This window comes from Crocodylus siamensis, chromosome 3 (assembly GCF_052110815.1).
Source record: "Crocodylus siamensis isolate JL-2025a chromosome 3, ASM5211081v1, whole genome shotgun sequence".
Classification (NCBI taxonomy): Eukaryota; Metazoa; Chordata; order Crocodylia; family Crocodylidae; genus Crocodylus; species Crocodylus siamensis.
In genome coordinates this window covers 251,163,737-251,178,860 of record NC_143397.1, presented here as the reverse complement: position 1 = coordinate 251,178,860, position 15,124 = coordinate 251,163,737, and the positions used below count along the sequence as shown (strand labels likewise).

Genomic DNA, 15,124 nt, shown 5'->3' with positions numbered 1-15,124 from the left:
CAAGGGGATTACCCAGCTTATTTGGCGACTTAAGTCCCCAACTGTTACTCCTAAAGTGTGGTCTAAAAGCTGGGCGCAACCAGAAAAATGGAAACCCCTCTCTGTGCCTTCACTGATGATGTGGAGGATGTGATTGAGTGTGCATTTATTACACTTGCAGAGGATGCAAACCCGGGTGGAGTAACAGACTCCTTGGAGGGCAGGATTAGGATTCCAAGTGTCCTTGATAAACTGGGAAAAAAGCCCTGAAAATAAATTGAATTAAATTCAGGAAGGGCAAGTGCAAAGTCCTACACTTGATATGGAAGATATGCATAAATTGAAAATGGGGACTGGCTGGTTAGGCTGCAGAAAGGAACCTGTGCGTTAGAGCGGACTGCAAGCTGAGTGTTAACAGTATAATAGTTTCTGAGAGAGAATTTATTCTGGCACATGTCCACGAGGGGCCAGCAGGGGAGATTATGCTTAGGGACAACCAGCATGGGTTCATTAGAGGCAGGTGCTGTCAGACCACCCTGGTGGCCTTCTATGACCAGGTCCATGCCCATTCCCATTCCCCCCCAGACCAGCGAGGCACCAGAACAACAGCTCCCAGACTGGCAACACACGGCAGCGTGCAGTGGCAGGAGCTCCCATCCCTGAGTTTCACGCCCCCCGGCCCCGGCTGAGCTGCTTGTCCCAGCCCCAATTCCTCCCTCGCTGGGGGGCATTTATCTGCCCACCTCCATGCCCTTTCCCTCCCCTCTTCACCCACCAGAACAGACTTACCAGCTGGAGGCAGCTGTGTCCAGCATTGTCGAGGACCGCCTATATAGTCTGTGGCTAAATCTCTGAATCTTTCGGAGGCGTCTGATTTGATGTGGACCTTTTAATGGGTCTCCTGATTCAATTTGGATTTGGAGTTCCAGCCGCTGAAGGGGGCCAAATCTTCTCTGAATTGAATCAGCTACTGGCACTCGCACCGCCCTAATATCCTGTGCATTGTCCACTGTAACTGCCAGGTCCTGTTCTGCAGAGCTGCTGCTTAGCCACCCAGCTCCCAGCCTGTCCCAGTGCTTGGGATTGTTCCATCCTAAGCGCAGGACTTTGCCCTTGTCCTTGTTGAAATTTATGAGATTTCTTGTGGACCAATTTATCTGGGTCCCTCTGAATCCTAGCCCAACCCTCTAGCTTATCTACTATTCCCCCCAGATTGGTGCCATGTGTGAATTTGCTGAGGCTGCACTCTAAGCCATTTTCCTGGTCGTTAATGAAGATGTTGAACAAAACTGGCCCTAGCACCAACCCCTGGGGCACTCCACTTGATACTGGCTGTCAGCTAGACATTGAGCCATTGATTACTACCCGCTGAGCCTGATAATCCAGCCAGCTTTCTATTCACATTTATCCAACCCATACTTCCTCAGCTTCCTTGCAAGAATGCTTTGGGAGATGGTATTAAAAGCCTTGCTAAAGTCAAGGTATATTACATCCACTGCTTTCCCCACTCACTCAGAGCCAGTCATCTCATCACAGAAGGCAATCAGGTTGGTCAGGCATGACTCGCCCTTAGTGAATCCATGCTGACTGCTCCTAATCACATTTTTCTTCTCCAAGTGCTTAGAAATGGATTCCTTGAGGATTTGCTCCATGATTTTTTTTCTGGGGACTGAGATTATGCTGATTGATCTGTAGTTCCCTGGATCCTCCTTCTTCCCATTCTTAAAGGTGGGCACAATATTTGTCCTTTTCCAGTTGTCCAGGACCTTCCCTGATCACCATGAGCTTTCACAGATAATATCCAGTGGGTCTGCAGTCACATCAGCCAACTCCCTCAGTACCCTTAGATGCATTTTTTCTTTTCCCATAGACTTGAATACGTCCAGCTTTTCTGAATTGTCTCTAACCTATTCTTTCACCACCGAGGGCTGCTTACCTTCTCCCCAAACTGTGCTGCCCAGTGCAGTAGTTTGGGAGCTGACCTTGCCTGCGGAGACTAAGGTAAAAAAAAGCATTGAGTACTTCAGCTTTTTCCTCATCCTTTGTCACTAGGTTGCCTCCCCCACTCAGTAAGGGACCCACAATTTCCCTGATCTTCCTCTTGTTGCTGATATACTTGTGAAAACCCTTCTTGTTACCCTTCACATCCCTTGCTCACTGCAACTCCACTTGTACTCTGGCCTTCCTGATTTCATCCCTGTATGTCCAAGCAATGCTCTTATAGTCTTCCCTAGTTCTTTGTCCAAGTTTCCACTTCTTATAATCTCCCTTTTTGTGTTCATGCTCACCAAAGAGCTCTCTGCTCAGCCAAGCTGGTCACTTGCCATATTTGCTACTTTTCCTGAACATCTGCATGGTTTGTTCCTGTGCCCTTGGTAAAGTTTCTTTAAAATACAGCCAGCAATCCTGGATTCCTTTCCGTCTTAGCCTGGCTTCCCAGGGGATCCTGCCCATCAGTTCCTTGAGTGAGTCAGTCTATTTTTTCTGAAGTTCAGGGTCTATACTCTGCTGGCCTCTTTTCTTCCTTTCTTCAGGATCCTGAACTTGATCATCTTGTGTTCACTGCTGCCCAGGTTGCCATCCACGTTGTTATCAGATTTGCCTGCTACTTTGGGGTGTGCTCATTTATTAGGGCTAGGGTCTTGGTAATTCTATCAATGTGCTGCTTGTGTTACTGGTGTTTCTATACGGAGCTGTATCTCTCCCCCTGCAAGCCCTCACCCCCAGTGGAGCTATCTTGCAGGACTCAGTTCAGTGGGGCTGGGTTCCTCCAGTCCCCAAATCAGTCATACACACAAACACACACAGATTAACGTGACACGCCTGACCTGGCCGGGTTGATCAGCATGGACAGGCTGACACCCTCATATGCCAAGAATCAGTTCATCAGAGCAACAATAACTACAGTCAGACACAAGCACAGTTAAACAGAAACCCTCTGAATCTGGCTGGGTGTCCAGCTGACACCCTCATGGGCCAGCATTCAGTTCATTAGGGCACGGCTGAGCCAAACTGGGTCAATCAGCGTGTACAAGCTGACCCCCTTATGTGTTTCAAACTCAGCACGTCCCAATCTTTTAGCGTCTTGCTGAGCGGACCCCACAGTATTTTTGGGCTTCACAGGGATCTTTAGCTTAGGTAAGAGGGGTGTTGCTGCAGAGCAAGTGGGGGAAAGAGAAGTAAAGAAGGCAAAATATACCCAATTACCACCGGGTTGACTATAAAAGTTATTTATTGCTAAGTAGATGAAATATATATTGACACTGGTAGTAATAGACATGCAAAGGAAAAACAAACACAAACAGTCACAGTATACCCTTGTTTCACTAAGTATTTGGGGAAACTTAGCTCAAGCTTAACTAATACAGTTCAGGTTCAGAAATCTATGCTTAGAGAGAGAAGAGAAGAGAAGAGAGAGAGCTGGGATCTCACCAGTCCAAGGCACTCGGGTTGCAAGCTGACAGGTCAAAGTTCTCAGCACGATCCTTGAAGGGAGGTGATCTTCCTCCTGCAGCCTCTCCAGAAGAAAGCGAGTGGTGTCAGCACACACCGCTGCTTCTTTTACAGATTGTTATACCCCCAGTTCAGCTGCTTTCAAGCATTCTCAGTAGTATAAATCAAATTGTTGTGTCTATTGACAAGGGGTTATCTGGGTGCAACATCTCAGGAATCTGACTGATACTCAGGAAACACCTACTTAGGAGCCAGCTTGACATTCCTATGGATAGCACATATACTTGATGGGATATCTCCTGGTGTCTTCAGAAACAATAGATAGCTTGCAGCATCAGGTTTTGGTTTTTTACTTGCTGTGAACAAGCCTCAGCTTAGCATGACTTTTCCAGATCTTACTCTAGTCTTTTAACAGACTTAAGGCAATTAATAACCTGTTGTGGAGAGGACTTCCACCAGTCGTCTCGGGAAAAGTATGACAACACTTGTGGACAGGGCTCCAATGGGCTGGACACTGTGATGAACCCTGTACCATTGTTCAAATGTTGCCCGAACCCCCTCTGACTCGGCCTATTGCCTCAGCATTCCCTAACCCGGCAACTGAGTTTTAGCCAATTAAGTTTACATAGGCCTCCCATAGTGGGACCGGGGAATGTACGGCCCGAGAGGCCCAATAAACTTACTTTTGCTTAGAGGTGTGTGGGGGGGGAGGAAAAGTCCTTTGTAAATCCAGGTTAGAACTGGTCTGATAAATGCTGAGCTGGGTGTGTGGGTTGATCAGCATTTGGAGCACAGATTCCCCATCATGCAGTGCTCCCCTGCTTCGCTGATCCCAGAATTCACTGCAGTCTCTGCTTCAGGCTTTCTGTTCTCCATTTCTCATGTAAATGAATGGTCATCTGTTCCCATCTCAGGTGCAAATAAGACCTAGGACAGTTGTTTCACTTTTGTCACCCTTATCTGGAGGGTTTTAGGTGTGTCTCTCACTGCATCTTAATCAGTTTCTGTTTGGGGGGGGGGGGGGATTCTTTGAGAGTCAGACCGTCCGTGTCCCGTGTCAGGGTTCCCCAAGAACATGGAGCTGACAGGTAACAACGTCTACATTCCCTGCTAATTCGTCCCTATTCATGTGCTGTAGGTCAAAAAAAGCATGGCCCCTAGCTGATCTCTCCAAGACTTGCACCAGGATTTTTTTTCCAGCACTCTCCAAAAACTTTCTGGATTGCCTGTGCCCTGCTGTATTGCCCTTCCAGCAGATGTCTGGGTGATTGAAGTCCCCCATGAGAACCAGGACCTATGATCTAGAAACTTCTGCTAGCTGTCCGAAGAAAGTCTCATCTACTTCATCTTCCGGGTCTGGTGGTCTATAGCAGATGCTAGCCACAACATCACCCTTGTTGTTCTCCCCTCTGACCTTTACCCAGAGGCTCTCAACAGACCTGTCTCCTGATTCATACTGGAGCTCAGAGCAATCATATAGCTCTTTAACATAAGGTGCAACTCCTCCTCCCCTTCTCCCCTGCCTGTCCTTCCTGAACAGTCTGGACCCATCTATGACAGTGTTCCAGGCATGCAAGCTCCCACCACGTCTGTTATTTCAACCACATCATAGTCCCTTGACTGTGAGAGGACTTCTAATTCCTCCTGCATGTTTCCCAGGCTCCGTGCATTGGTGTACACCTGAGGTGATTACCCGATTGCTCTACTTTCTTAGGCAGAGTGAGATCTCCCCTGCTGCCCCTGATGGTGGCCAGTGGTTCTTGGTAGCTGCTGGGGACAGGGCAAGAACTCTGGGCTTAGAGGAGGGCAATTTTAATTATACCGCAGCACCCAACAGTAGAAGGTAGGAAGATATTAAGACTTTAAGAAAGGATGGGAACAGCAGGTCCTGTCTGACTGCTCAAGTCTCTGCAAGATGTGTGAACAAATTGGTCATTTCCTTACAGATGCCCCTTTGAGTGAGCTCATCCTTGACTCACAGCCACGTTGGGCTTTCCATGTGAATGTAAGGGTGCTCAGTTCTGGCATTTCCCTCTGAGGTCTTGGTTGTATATGTTACATAATGTGCAGCCAGGTTGTTTTCTAAATAATTAATTAGAGTTTTCTCTCTAATCTTTAAAAAATACATCAGAAAACAACTAGACAATTTGTGGAACCATTGGATGACAAGGTGTAACATGTATCTAGGTTGTAGCCATATTGGTTTAGAGAAAAAGGCCATTGGGAATCATAGTAGAGATGATATCTTTTATTAGACCAACAAGATTTAAAAAAAAAAAAAATCTTTAATTGCAAGCTTTCTGGCACAAATACCCTTCATGGGCATTGGAGAAAAGGTGGTAAAATTTCTCCTGAAAGTTCGTATTTCATAGGATTTTACAGGGTAGTCAATAGATGGAAAACTCCTCTGGGCAATCAGTTCATAGCTGGTATGGAGGCTCTCGCCTCCTGTGAGGATCTGTGATGATGCCAGTTACCTTGAAACAAAGGCAGGAGCAGGATCTCAGGTTTCAGGTGGTCACAGTTGCTTCCTGCTTGAGAAAATATGAATATTTCATTTAGAAAAATGGCTAAAATGTGGTATCTTCCATGTGTTGGGTATCCAGGTTGTAGCTGTGTTGGTCCAGAGGAAAAGGCAATCAAGAGTCATACTATATATGATATCTTTTATTAGACCAGGTGCACTCAGGGATGATAAGGCCACAGCAGAGAAGATAAACCAGTTCTTTGCATTAGTGTTTATGCAGAAGACACTGGGGAAATTCCCATGCTAGTTCAACCTCTCCTAATAGATAGGCATGAGGAGTTGGACCACCTTGAAGAGACAACAGACTAGCCAAGTCACAAGCTGGTGGAGAGAAGCTGCAGAAAGATCTCACCCAACTAAGTGAATGGGCAAAAACAAAAAGGCAGATGAACGTGCATGCTGACAAGTGCAAGGAAATGCACCTGAGAAAAAATAACCTCAGCTATACATACGCAATGCTGATCTAGCTGTTATGACTCGGTTGGCGGGGGCGGGAAACTTTCGAGTCATTGTAGATAATTCTCTAAAAACACCAGCTCAGTATGCGTTGGTGACCCAAAAACCAATAACATGTTAGTCATCATTAAGAACCAAATTGAAAACAAAACAGAGAACATCATCATGTCACTATGCAAACCAATGCTGTGTGTGCCCACATGTTGAATAGTGCATGCAACTCTGGTCCCCACATTTCAAAAAGGATGTAGGAGGATTAGGAAAGGTACACAGAAGAGCTATCAAAATGATTAGGGACATAAAACAGTTGCCATACCAGGGGAGACTAAAAAGGCTAGGGCTCTTCGGATTGGAAAGAGGGCTGAGGGAGCATATGCTAGAAGTCTATAAAATCATGAAGGGTGTGAACCAAATGAAAAAGGAACTGCTATTCACTAAGTCCCAGAATACTGGAACAAGGGGGAATATACTGAAATTACTAGGTGGTTTCCCAGATACTGCTGAGTAGGGATTGGAAACCCAAAGTCCACAGGGAATGCTGCAAGTGTGTAGTGCCAGTGTCTGGCAGGGGCTAATTGAACTGGACTGGGCAATTTTTTGGCCAGCTGAAAGAGGCACCCACTGGTTTATTTGACTTATTCTACCCAGGTGTGGTAGGAATTTGGAGGTCTAATCCTGCAGTAAAAGCAAGGCTGTTGGCAATGTGTCTATCACAGGGGTGGGCAATTATTTGATCTGGAGGGCTACTTAAGGAGTTTTAGCAACATGGAGTGACCCAATCTGGGTCTCAATCCATTGGGGCTGCACCACTCTGCAGCAGTGCTGTACTGGGGCTGCCTTCCCGGGTTGGGTCGGTCACAATCTGTCATGCGGGGAGAGGATTTGTGGCTCCACCCCAGACCCTGGACCCATGTTGTCACTGTCCTGTGATCCCAGTCTTGGCCCCATCCACCCATCCTGCTCCCTGCTCACCCGTCTCACTCGCAGATGATGCTCCCAGGTGCAACCCCATCCTGTATACCTGGCCGAACGTGCCCTGTCCGTGGGAGTACCAGACCGGTTTCAGTGGAAATCCCACCCACCTGCTCTGTCCGATGCACCTGGTGGTGGGTGGGGGCAGACAGGCTGGGGTGCCTGGGCAGTGGAGTGTGGCCACAGCGCCGCCTCAGCCCCACTGTATGCCTGGGGCAGTGGGACTGGCTGCACGCTCCTTGGCCTAAGCTGCTGCTTAGGCAAGGCCAAGAGACCTGGTGAGCCACATGAAATCCCTTGGTGGGCCAGATCTGGCTCACGGGCTGTGTTTTGCCTACTTCTGGTCTATCAGTATCTGATTTCTCTTTGTGTTTAAGAATATTTAGGTACAAGGCCTTAAATGTGACCTTCTTTCTTCTCTAGCTTAATGGCAGACCATCAATTTGAAATGTCGTTAGATAACAGACACTTGCCTCTGAGCCCCACTGACAGATACTCCAGTCTCACCATTGTGGTTTCCTGTTTTAAAGTGTTTCTCTCCCACGTGTTGCTGGATAAAAGGAACATAAATGACAAGGGAAAGTGTTTTCAAGCCTCATACTAAAACTAACTGCAGGATGTGAATTTAATTCATTACCCAAGGGGGAAAAAAATGTTGGAATTGACTCTTTGCTAAATGCGCCAAGTAAACACATCAAGAGAATAGCAAAACATGTTTTCCTTCTTCCCAGTTATTTTTAAGCATTGATCGTAACAATTGCAGGCAGACATTTCTCCCAAATGATCTGTGGTTTTTAAATTGATGGTCCCTTTGACTTTGTAGCAATAATGCAAGCAACAGCTTGAGTGGTAAACGTAAAATACTATTTCTTTATTGTGACTATTTTTGGATGCTTTTTCGTTAAACACCTTTATATCTGCCCAAATGCTTCCCACACATAGCAGATCCAATCCCCTGACTTCCTGAATTTGAAATCTAGAAAGAGGTAAGGCTTCTGAAAAGAATAAAGAGATGTTATGCTGTGCACACTCTCCTATCAGGGTGCACTGTGCTTTGGACACTGAAGGTGAAGGGAAATCAAGAATTAAAGGTGGAAAAGGAAATGTCTGGCAATCAGGGTTGGGGAGGTTTAAATCTCTCCTCTGGTAGCATGGCCATTGGTTTGAAAGGAAAAGCACATGAACTGCTCACTCTTGGATTTCGAAAACGGCACGAAACAAGCATAAATGTCAGTCCGCATCTTAGTTGTTCTTACCGTTTTTCTTCTCCAGGGTAGCTTTTATGTTCCTTCTGAAAACTGCATGCAGCACGCATACAAATGGCATAAGGACCTGTGTCTCCTGCTCTTGAATGCTTACAGAGGACTTCAGATTTACTACACAGTCCTAATGAAGGAGATTCCAGATTTACCGCAGCTGAAGTTAGGTAAGTGAACGGACTTTTCAGTCATTTTGTGTTGATTGTATGGGGCTTTTTAAATACTCCCTGAAGTAAGAAAGCCTTGTTTCCATAGGATTTTAGCAAGGGAAGGGCCTGCTTTTTATTTTTGGTGTTTTTGTCAGGGTAATCATGAATGATTACCTACGTATTTGGCTGTTATAAATCAGCTCTATTGTAAGATCTCTACACCAACTGGAGATCTTGCCCTGGGTGTTTAGGGATGGCAAGATCTGAAGAAACACAAAAAAGCATGTTTGGTCTTTGGATGATATCTGCAGTTAGTTCCATTTCAAAGACCGAAGCTTTTAGCATGGAGAAACTTCTGGAATTAACCATTTCATAAGCAACCATCTTTCAATTTGGCAAACAGAAATCAGGATTTGGGGGAAAAGTTTTTAAAACATGTTCTGATTTTTGCTTTGGAATTTTTTTTTTTTTAAACATGCAATCAGAAACTATTTAATAGCATAATTGTTTCAATGCATTCTGCTATTTGCCTATGTTCATATTTGCTTAATAGGTGATCATACTCTTGCATAAGCCAACAGCCACCTTTACATTCCTACTAATAATTTTGAGGCCATACCTTTAGGAGAGAGGACAGTTGCAGGATATCACTGCTTAATTTCTACTCATGTTTCCTGTGGCTTGAGAAAATTCCCTATAAACCAAGCAATCCCCAATCCATCTGCTGTTTTGCTATTTTTTTTCCTTCTCCATTTTTTTTCTTAGATTCAAAAAATGTGCATGATGCTTTTATTTTTATTTAAAGCTATGATCTAATTGCTATATTTACCATCCTGGAGATGAAACATGCCTTATTCTGTGCATCACTGGTTTTATAAATAGGAAATGTCTTCCTTTTTGACTGTGTAGGTACTATCAGGGCTGCCAAATGCACTGCATCGTGCTGCACTTCCTATGCTTGTGTGGTTCCCACGTCCATGTCTCCCTGCATTCACGGTCACAGGATGCCTGGTCTCCTCCCTGAACCACCTGTCTCTAACTGAAAAACTGGGTTGGTCTTATTCAGCCCTGAGAAAACAGCCTTAAAAACAGACCTGAGACTTGCAAGTCAGGCCTTCCAACCTGTCAGTTGTAATGAAGTGCACAGGAGAAGGTAGGCTGCATATGCCCTAGCAGCCGGTCACAGGTTTGGATAATGCATGTGTGTTGGTCAGTCGAGAGGCTGGGAGGTGCAAAGGCCATAGCTTCTTGTGTTCTTCATGGCTTGCAAACAGAAAATGGCCCCAAATACACATACATTTCTATATACATTTTAAGGCAATTTATAGTGGATAAATATATACTTGGTTTGCACACAGATTTGATGTTCCACATGCAGCTTTGCCAACTGCAAATATTGTTATTTCGCTACATGTGTATGAAACTCTGCACACAAGGTTCTTTGAGTAAACGTGACGTCTTTTATTAGACCAACTAGTTGGGAAAATTGTCCTTTGCGAGCTTTTGAGCACAAACACCCTTGTTCAGGCACAGGGAGAGTCTGCTGGTGTTTGTGTGCTCTCCTGGGTGGAATAGAAGCCAATCTGCAAAATGCAGGCCTGTGAAAGGGCAAACGCCTGGCAGCGAAGATCAGAGGGTGGGAGAGAATAGGTGCAAGACAGGTGAGTGGAGGGGAGAAAGAGGGGAATGTTCATCTGGTGATAGAATGAAACTGGTAAAAAGCAGAGAGGTTACTTGGGGTTATCACCTAGTAAAAGATGCAACATTTACCCAAATAACCTTGTCTGCCTATGTCCTTAGACCAACATGGCTACAACCAACACTCCTGAAACTGTGCACAGCATTTGCATTGCCTAAATGGTCTGCAAACCTAAGATGGATCTGATTGCTAGATCAGCCTGCAAGCCTAAGCCAGCAAACCGAGTGCTACAAGCCTGCCCTGATTCATCATTCAGATACCAAGGAGCAAATGCAAGGAATGATTGGTAGAAGCACTTGCTTCTCTGGCAGGTTTTTGTCAGGGCACTGTGCCATCTTTCTGTTATGGGGTGAGCTGAGACCATAATCCCAGAAAGCATTAGGCACTGCCTGTGCAGTTCGGGGCACTCTCAACCACGGTTAAACCCACTGGAAGTTGAACGTGCTGCAGCAGTGGTGTTCGCAGAGTTGTGGGCTGGAAGATGAGTGGGACATGTAGTGCTGATGCTGCTTTTATATAACCCAGCTGCTGCTACTGGAAGGTCTGTGTAGGGAGGGCCAAAGCAAACCCCCTTTGCTTTGCTAAGAGTCGCATTGAACTCCAGCGGGGATAACTGAGTGAGATGAGCAGGACTGGGCTGTTAGGAAAAGTACCTGTTGGAAGGGAGATCCTGTGTTCAGGTGTAAAGAGACTCTTGCCCATGAAATGTGGACTGTTGAGTGAACAGCTGCTCATTTTGATTGACAGTTATGAGTTAATGTTTCATGCCAACTCTTCTCCAGCTTGATTTCTTTTCTTTTCTTTTCTTTTCTTTTTTATCTCCCCCCTAGAGGAGCTGTCTGTGGAAGATACGTTATCTCAACTTTGTACAGAGCTGCAGGTATTTTCTTTAATGGAATCAATCCACCCTCCCAGCTTCTAAAGGCTCTGAGACAACTCAGTTGAAGGGAAGCAAAGGCAGTGCCGGCAATAAGTTAAACAAATGTTTCTTGCACTTATTTTCACCCTTATGAAGGTAAAGTCACAAAAAGCCTCCGTCATTGCCACTCCATGGCTGGCCAGGCTGTTTTAATGAAGGCAGATGTTTCCTTTACTAAATCCTGTCCCAGAGGTTAGCTCAGTCCAGTGGACTGAGACTGAAGTTGGAGGCTACCACTTGTCGGTCATAATGGCAGCTCTGCTGCTTATTGAATGTCTGGCCTGGGACTGATTATATGAGGCTGAATATTCAAATGTGGGTGACTCAAATTAAATAGTCATACAAGCAGGGAGAATGAATAAAAATATGGAGGGCATTTTATTTCTGAACATGGCTGTCTCAAGTCCTGGCGTCCACATTTTGAGAGGGAGGGTGAAAAATCAGAAAGGGTGTAAAAATGGTTTCAGAAACCAGAGAAAATATATTACAGTGAGGAACTGAAAGAGCTCAATCGGTTTTGCTTTCCATGGGTAGGATGCAATGGCAGTGTATAAATATTTTCATGGGCAGAACACATTGGGTACAAAAAGTCTCTTTAGTTTAAAAAAGAAAAAAAGTAATAACCCCCCCCCCCCATGACTGGAGGCTGAGGATAAAGCAATATTAAATAAAAGACACAACTGTTGTTTTACAGAGAGGCTACTCAACACTGGGACAAATGGCCAAGAAAAGTAATGGGTTGTCCTTCTCTTGATTTCAGACCAGGATTAGTGACTTTCTTGGAAGTTATGGCTTAGTCGAGCACAAGGTTGACGGGCTCAACATGGGGATGAAATTTAGATATATAGGTGGTCAGACAAAGTGACTGAATGGCTCCCTCTGGCCTTAAATTCCATGAGTACTAAAGATAGCACTTGGGTTAGGGGACATTGCACGTCTCCTCTGTAAAACATGGGATGTTGTGTACCTCTCGGGGGTGTAGTGAAGGAGGTTTGGCTGGGGTTTGGCAGATGCCATACAAACGTTCAAGGTCGTAATCATGAGATGATAATGTTTCATTCAGTCAAAATTTTATGATAGAAGCCTAAAGGTTAGGGGCAATGAATCAGCAAAGGAACCTAAGCAAGCAAAGCACCCAGGTCCTGGTGAATTTTAAAGGGAAGGGTGGCCAGTTGGACCTCTTCTCGTGGTAGCACCGTGAGTACCATATAAAATCCATAAACCAGCATTTGGGGCTGCTAGTAGGAGGCAAGAAAACAGTTGCTTCAGGACTGACAAAACGCTTGATTTCTAAATCTTTGCTGAGAAAGGGATAAAACCCCCAAATGCAGGAGTTTGTGGTGATTGTACCTCCCATCCCCATAGCATTACTGGCTGTCATGGCATTTGGTGCCTTTCTGCAGAGCCCCAGCTTCAACCCCTTGATTTAAAGAAAGCCAGATTTCACAAGTTCAGGAGGCTGGTTGTTGTGGCCCTGGGAGGGTGTAATCTGGATCATTTGACCCCAGCTGACTTCCCGCCCCTCGGGCAGGGGGCTAGACCCGATGTTTTTGTGAGGTCCCTTCCAGCCCTAATGTCTATGAATCTATGAGTTCTGTGATGACAGAATTTCAGATGGGATTTCAACCCTGAGGTTTTCTTTAAGAAAGGAAAGTAAGATTTTTAACCCTTCTATTTAAAAAGAAAAGCTTTAAAAAAAATGGTATTTGGAAACTAGAAGGTGAACAGAAAGAGCACCGGCATTGATTTGTATCTTTTAATAGCTGATTTTTAAAACAGCCTCTGAAATGTTGGTGCCCTGACTCGTTATCTTTGAATGGGTTCTTTCGGGCTCCTTTTGAAAGTCCTGGCAGGCATGGAAACTATGGTGATCAGATGCACCTGGAGCAATTAGGAGCTTGTGATCCTTTTCAGCCCTGCTCATGGAGCAAATCTGCGGAGGTCTGGATACCTGAGGACCAGGAGTTGCAGGCACTTTTTGAGTCTTGGTCTAATGTGTGCCAGCTACTGAACTCTTCTTGTGTATGCCCCACATTGTTAAACTGAAGGGACATCGTCATCAGTGCTGGACATTGACCTTTCATGCCCTTTTTTTCACCATAGATGATGAAAAGGTTAAAAGTCAATAAGCTGGGGGAAATAGCTATCATGATATTTGAGTTTAATAAGCCACCTCTTTGAAGGCTGTACTGTCATGTCTGAGGTGAACTATACCTCGGGTGTTAATGTTTCAAATCAATTGTAAATAATCTGATTGACAGTGCAGGGACTTTTCTCACACACACGCAAGGCCTAGCTCAGCTGTCCAGATGCCCCTTTAATTTCACTGGTAGTCTAAATTGGTGCAGGGGCTTGTCCACACTGAACAATCAGCAGGATCGGGAACTTAACAGTCAAAGTACTGTTAAGTACAATATGGACATCCACATTTATTGCATGCATATTTCCGGGAAGGATTTACTTTGAATCCTGATCTATGATTCAATGCTACCAGCCTTGGGCGGTGGCTTGTGTAAGAATGTTGTACATGTCAAGCAGGATCCATGTGCTAGATGGAAAGGGATTGTCTAGCAAGGAGAATTTTTAAGTGATTCCCACTGTTACATAAGTTCATAGGGTCCCTAGACACAGATCAGAGCCCCGTTGTGCTAGAGATATTGTACAAATCCATTTACTGTAAGGCACAAGTGCTGTAATTACTGTTTAGAGATGTATGGAAGACTTATGGAGGCTCTAGGAGCCAAAGGTATGATTTTTGTGCTATGCTACAGATGTTGGAGTTTATAAATAACAGTAGTGTTAGGAGTGGTACATCCTGTGTCCAGGCAGGCAGGGGGATGAACTAGGGGTCCCGTTCAACCCTAAAACTACGAAAGAAAACACTACAGCCTGGTACCCATTTCTCAACTTTGTACAAGTACAGCAGAGAAAGAAGGAAAATGCTTGTATGTGTTTTTAGTTTGGAGATACTTAAATTTTTTAAGGAAAAGCCATACAAGTGGTATAGTGTCCTGGCATGGATGGAAACGGTGTGGTTCTCCAGGTAGATGGCTCATCACTCAACATTTGCAGAGCTAGCAGCACCATCAAGTGGATAGTTTGGAATCAACAACTATTTTCTGCAGTCACCTGTTTCCACCTGCAATAAAAAATATCAATTATGGGTAGCACTTTGCCCACTTCCCACTCAGCTGTTTTGTACAGCCACTTCCGCCCAGCGTGGCCACTTCTGTACGAAAATAAATGTATTGAAAGAAATAATTTTAGATTAACTTGCCTGCTCTGGAATAGTATTTACTGTTAGGAAAAACGAATCATTGTAGGTCATGGTTGAGATTGCCTTTTTTTTTTTTCTTTCTTTTTTTTTTTTTAAAGGCAATCTTAACTTTATGTCGCAGTGGGCAGTCTACGTGTGCATTAATGTGCTGTGGATACTGCTCATTAAGTTTAGTACCTGTAATAACAGGTACTAACTAAATGTGCAGTAACCATTGCTGCCACACTGTACCACCAGCACATGCCTTTTAACTGATGCTAATGCACAGTAGACTAATTCTGCTGTGCATTAGTGCCATAGCACGGCTTTTGCCGTGACACACTAATGCACAGTAAAATTAGTCTCCTGAGCATTTAGCATCTCATGTAGATGCGCCCAGCTTCTTTCTGTTTAATATCACTGGCCTGACACCAAACATCCTTATTCTTCTTTTC

At 44.8% G+C, this 15,124-nt stretch overlaps 1 protein-coding gene across 1 annotated transcript in view; it reads left to right on the top strand.

Annotated features, from left to right (window-relative positions):
- Positions 1-15,124, top strand: part of FAM135B (family with sequence similarity 135 member B) — a 310,367-nt gene that overhangs the window by 259,294 nt on the left and 35,949 nt on the right. Inside the window, exons 8-9 of the mRNA XM_090040700.1 lie at positions 8,660-8,813; positions 11,325-11,374. Of these exons, the coding sequence (XP_089896826.1) occupies positions 8,660-8,813; positions 11,325-11,374 (204 nt within the window). The remainder of the gene's footprint in view (positions 1-8,659; positions 8,814-11,324; positions 11,375-15,124) is intronic.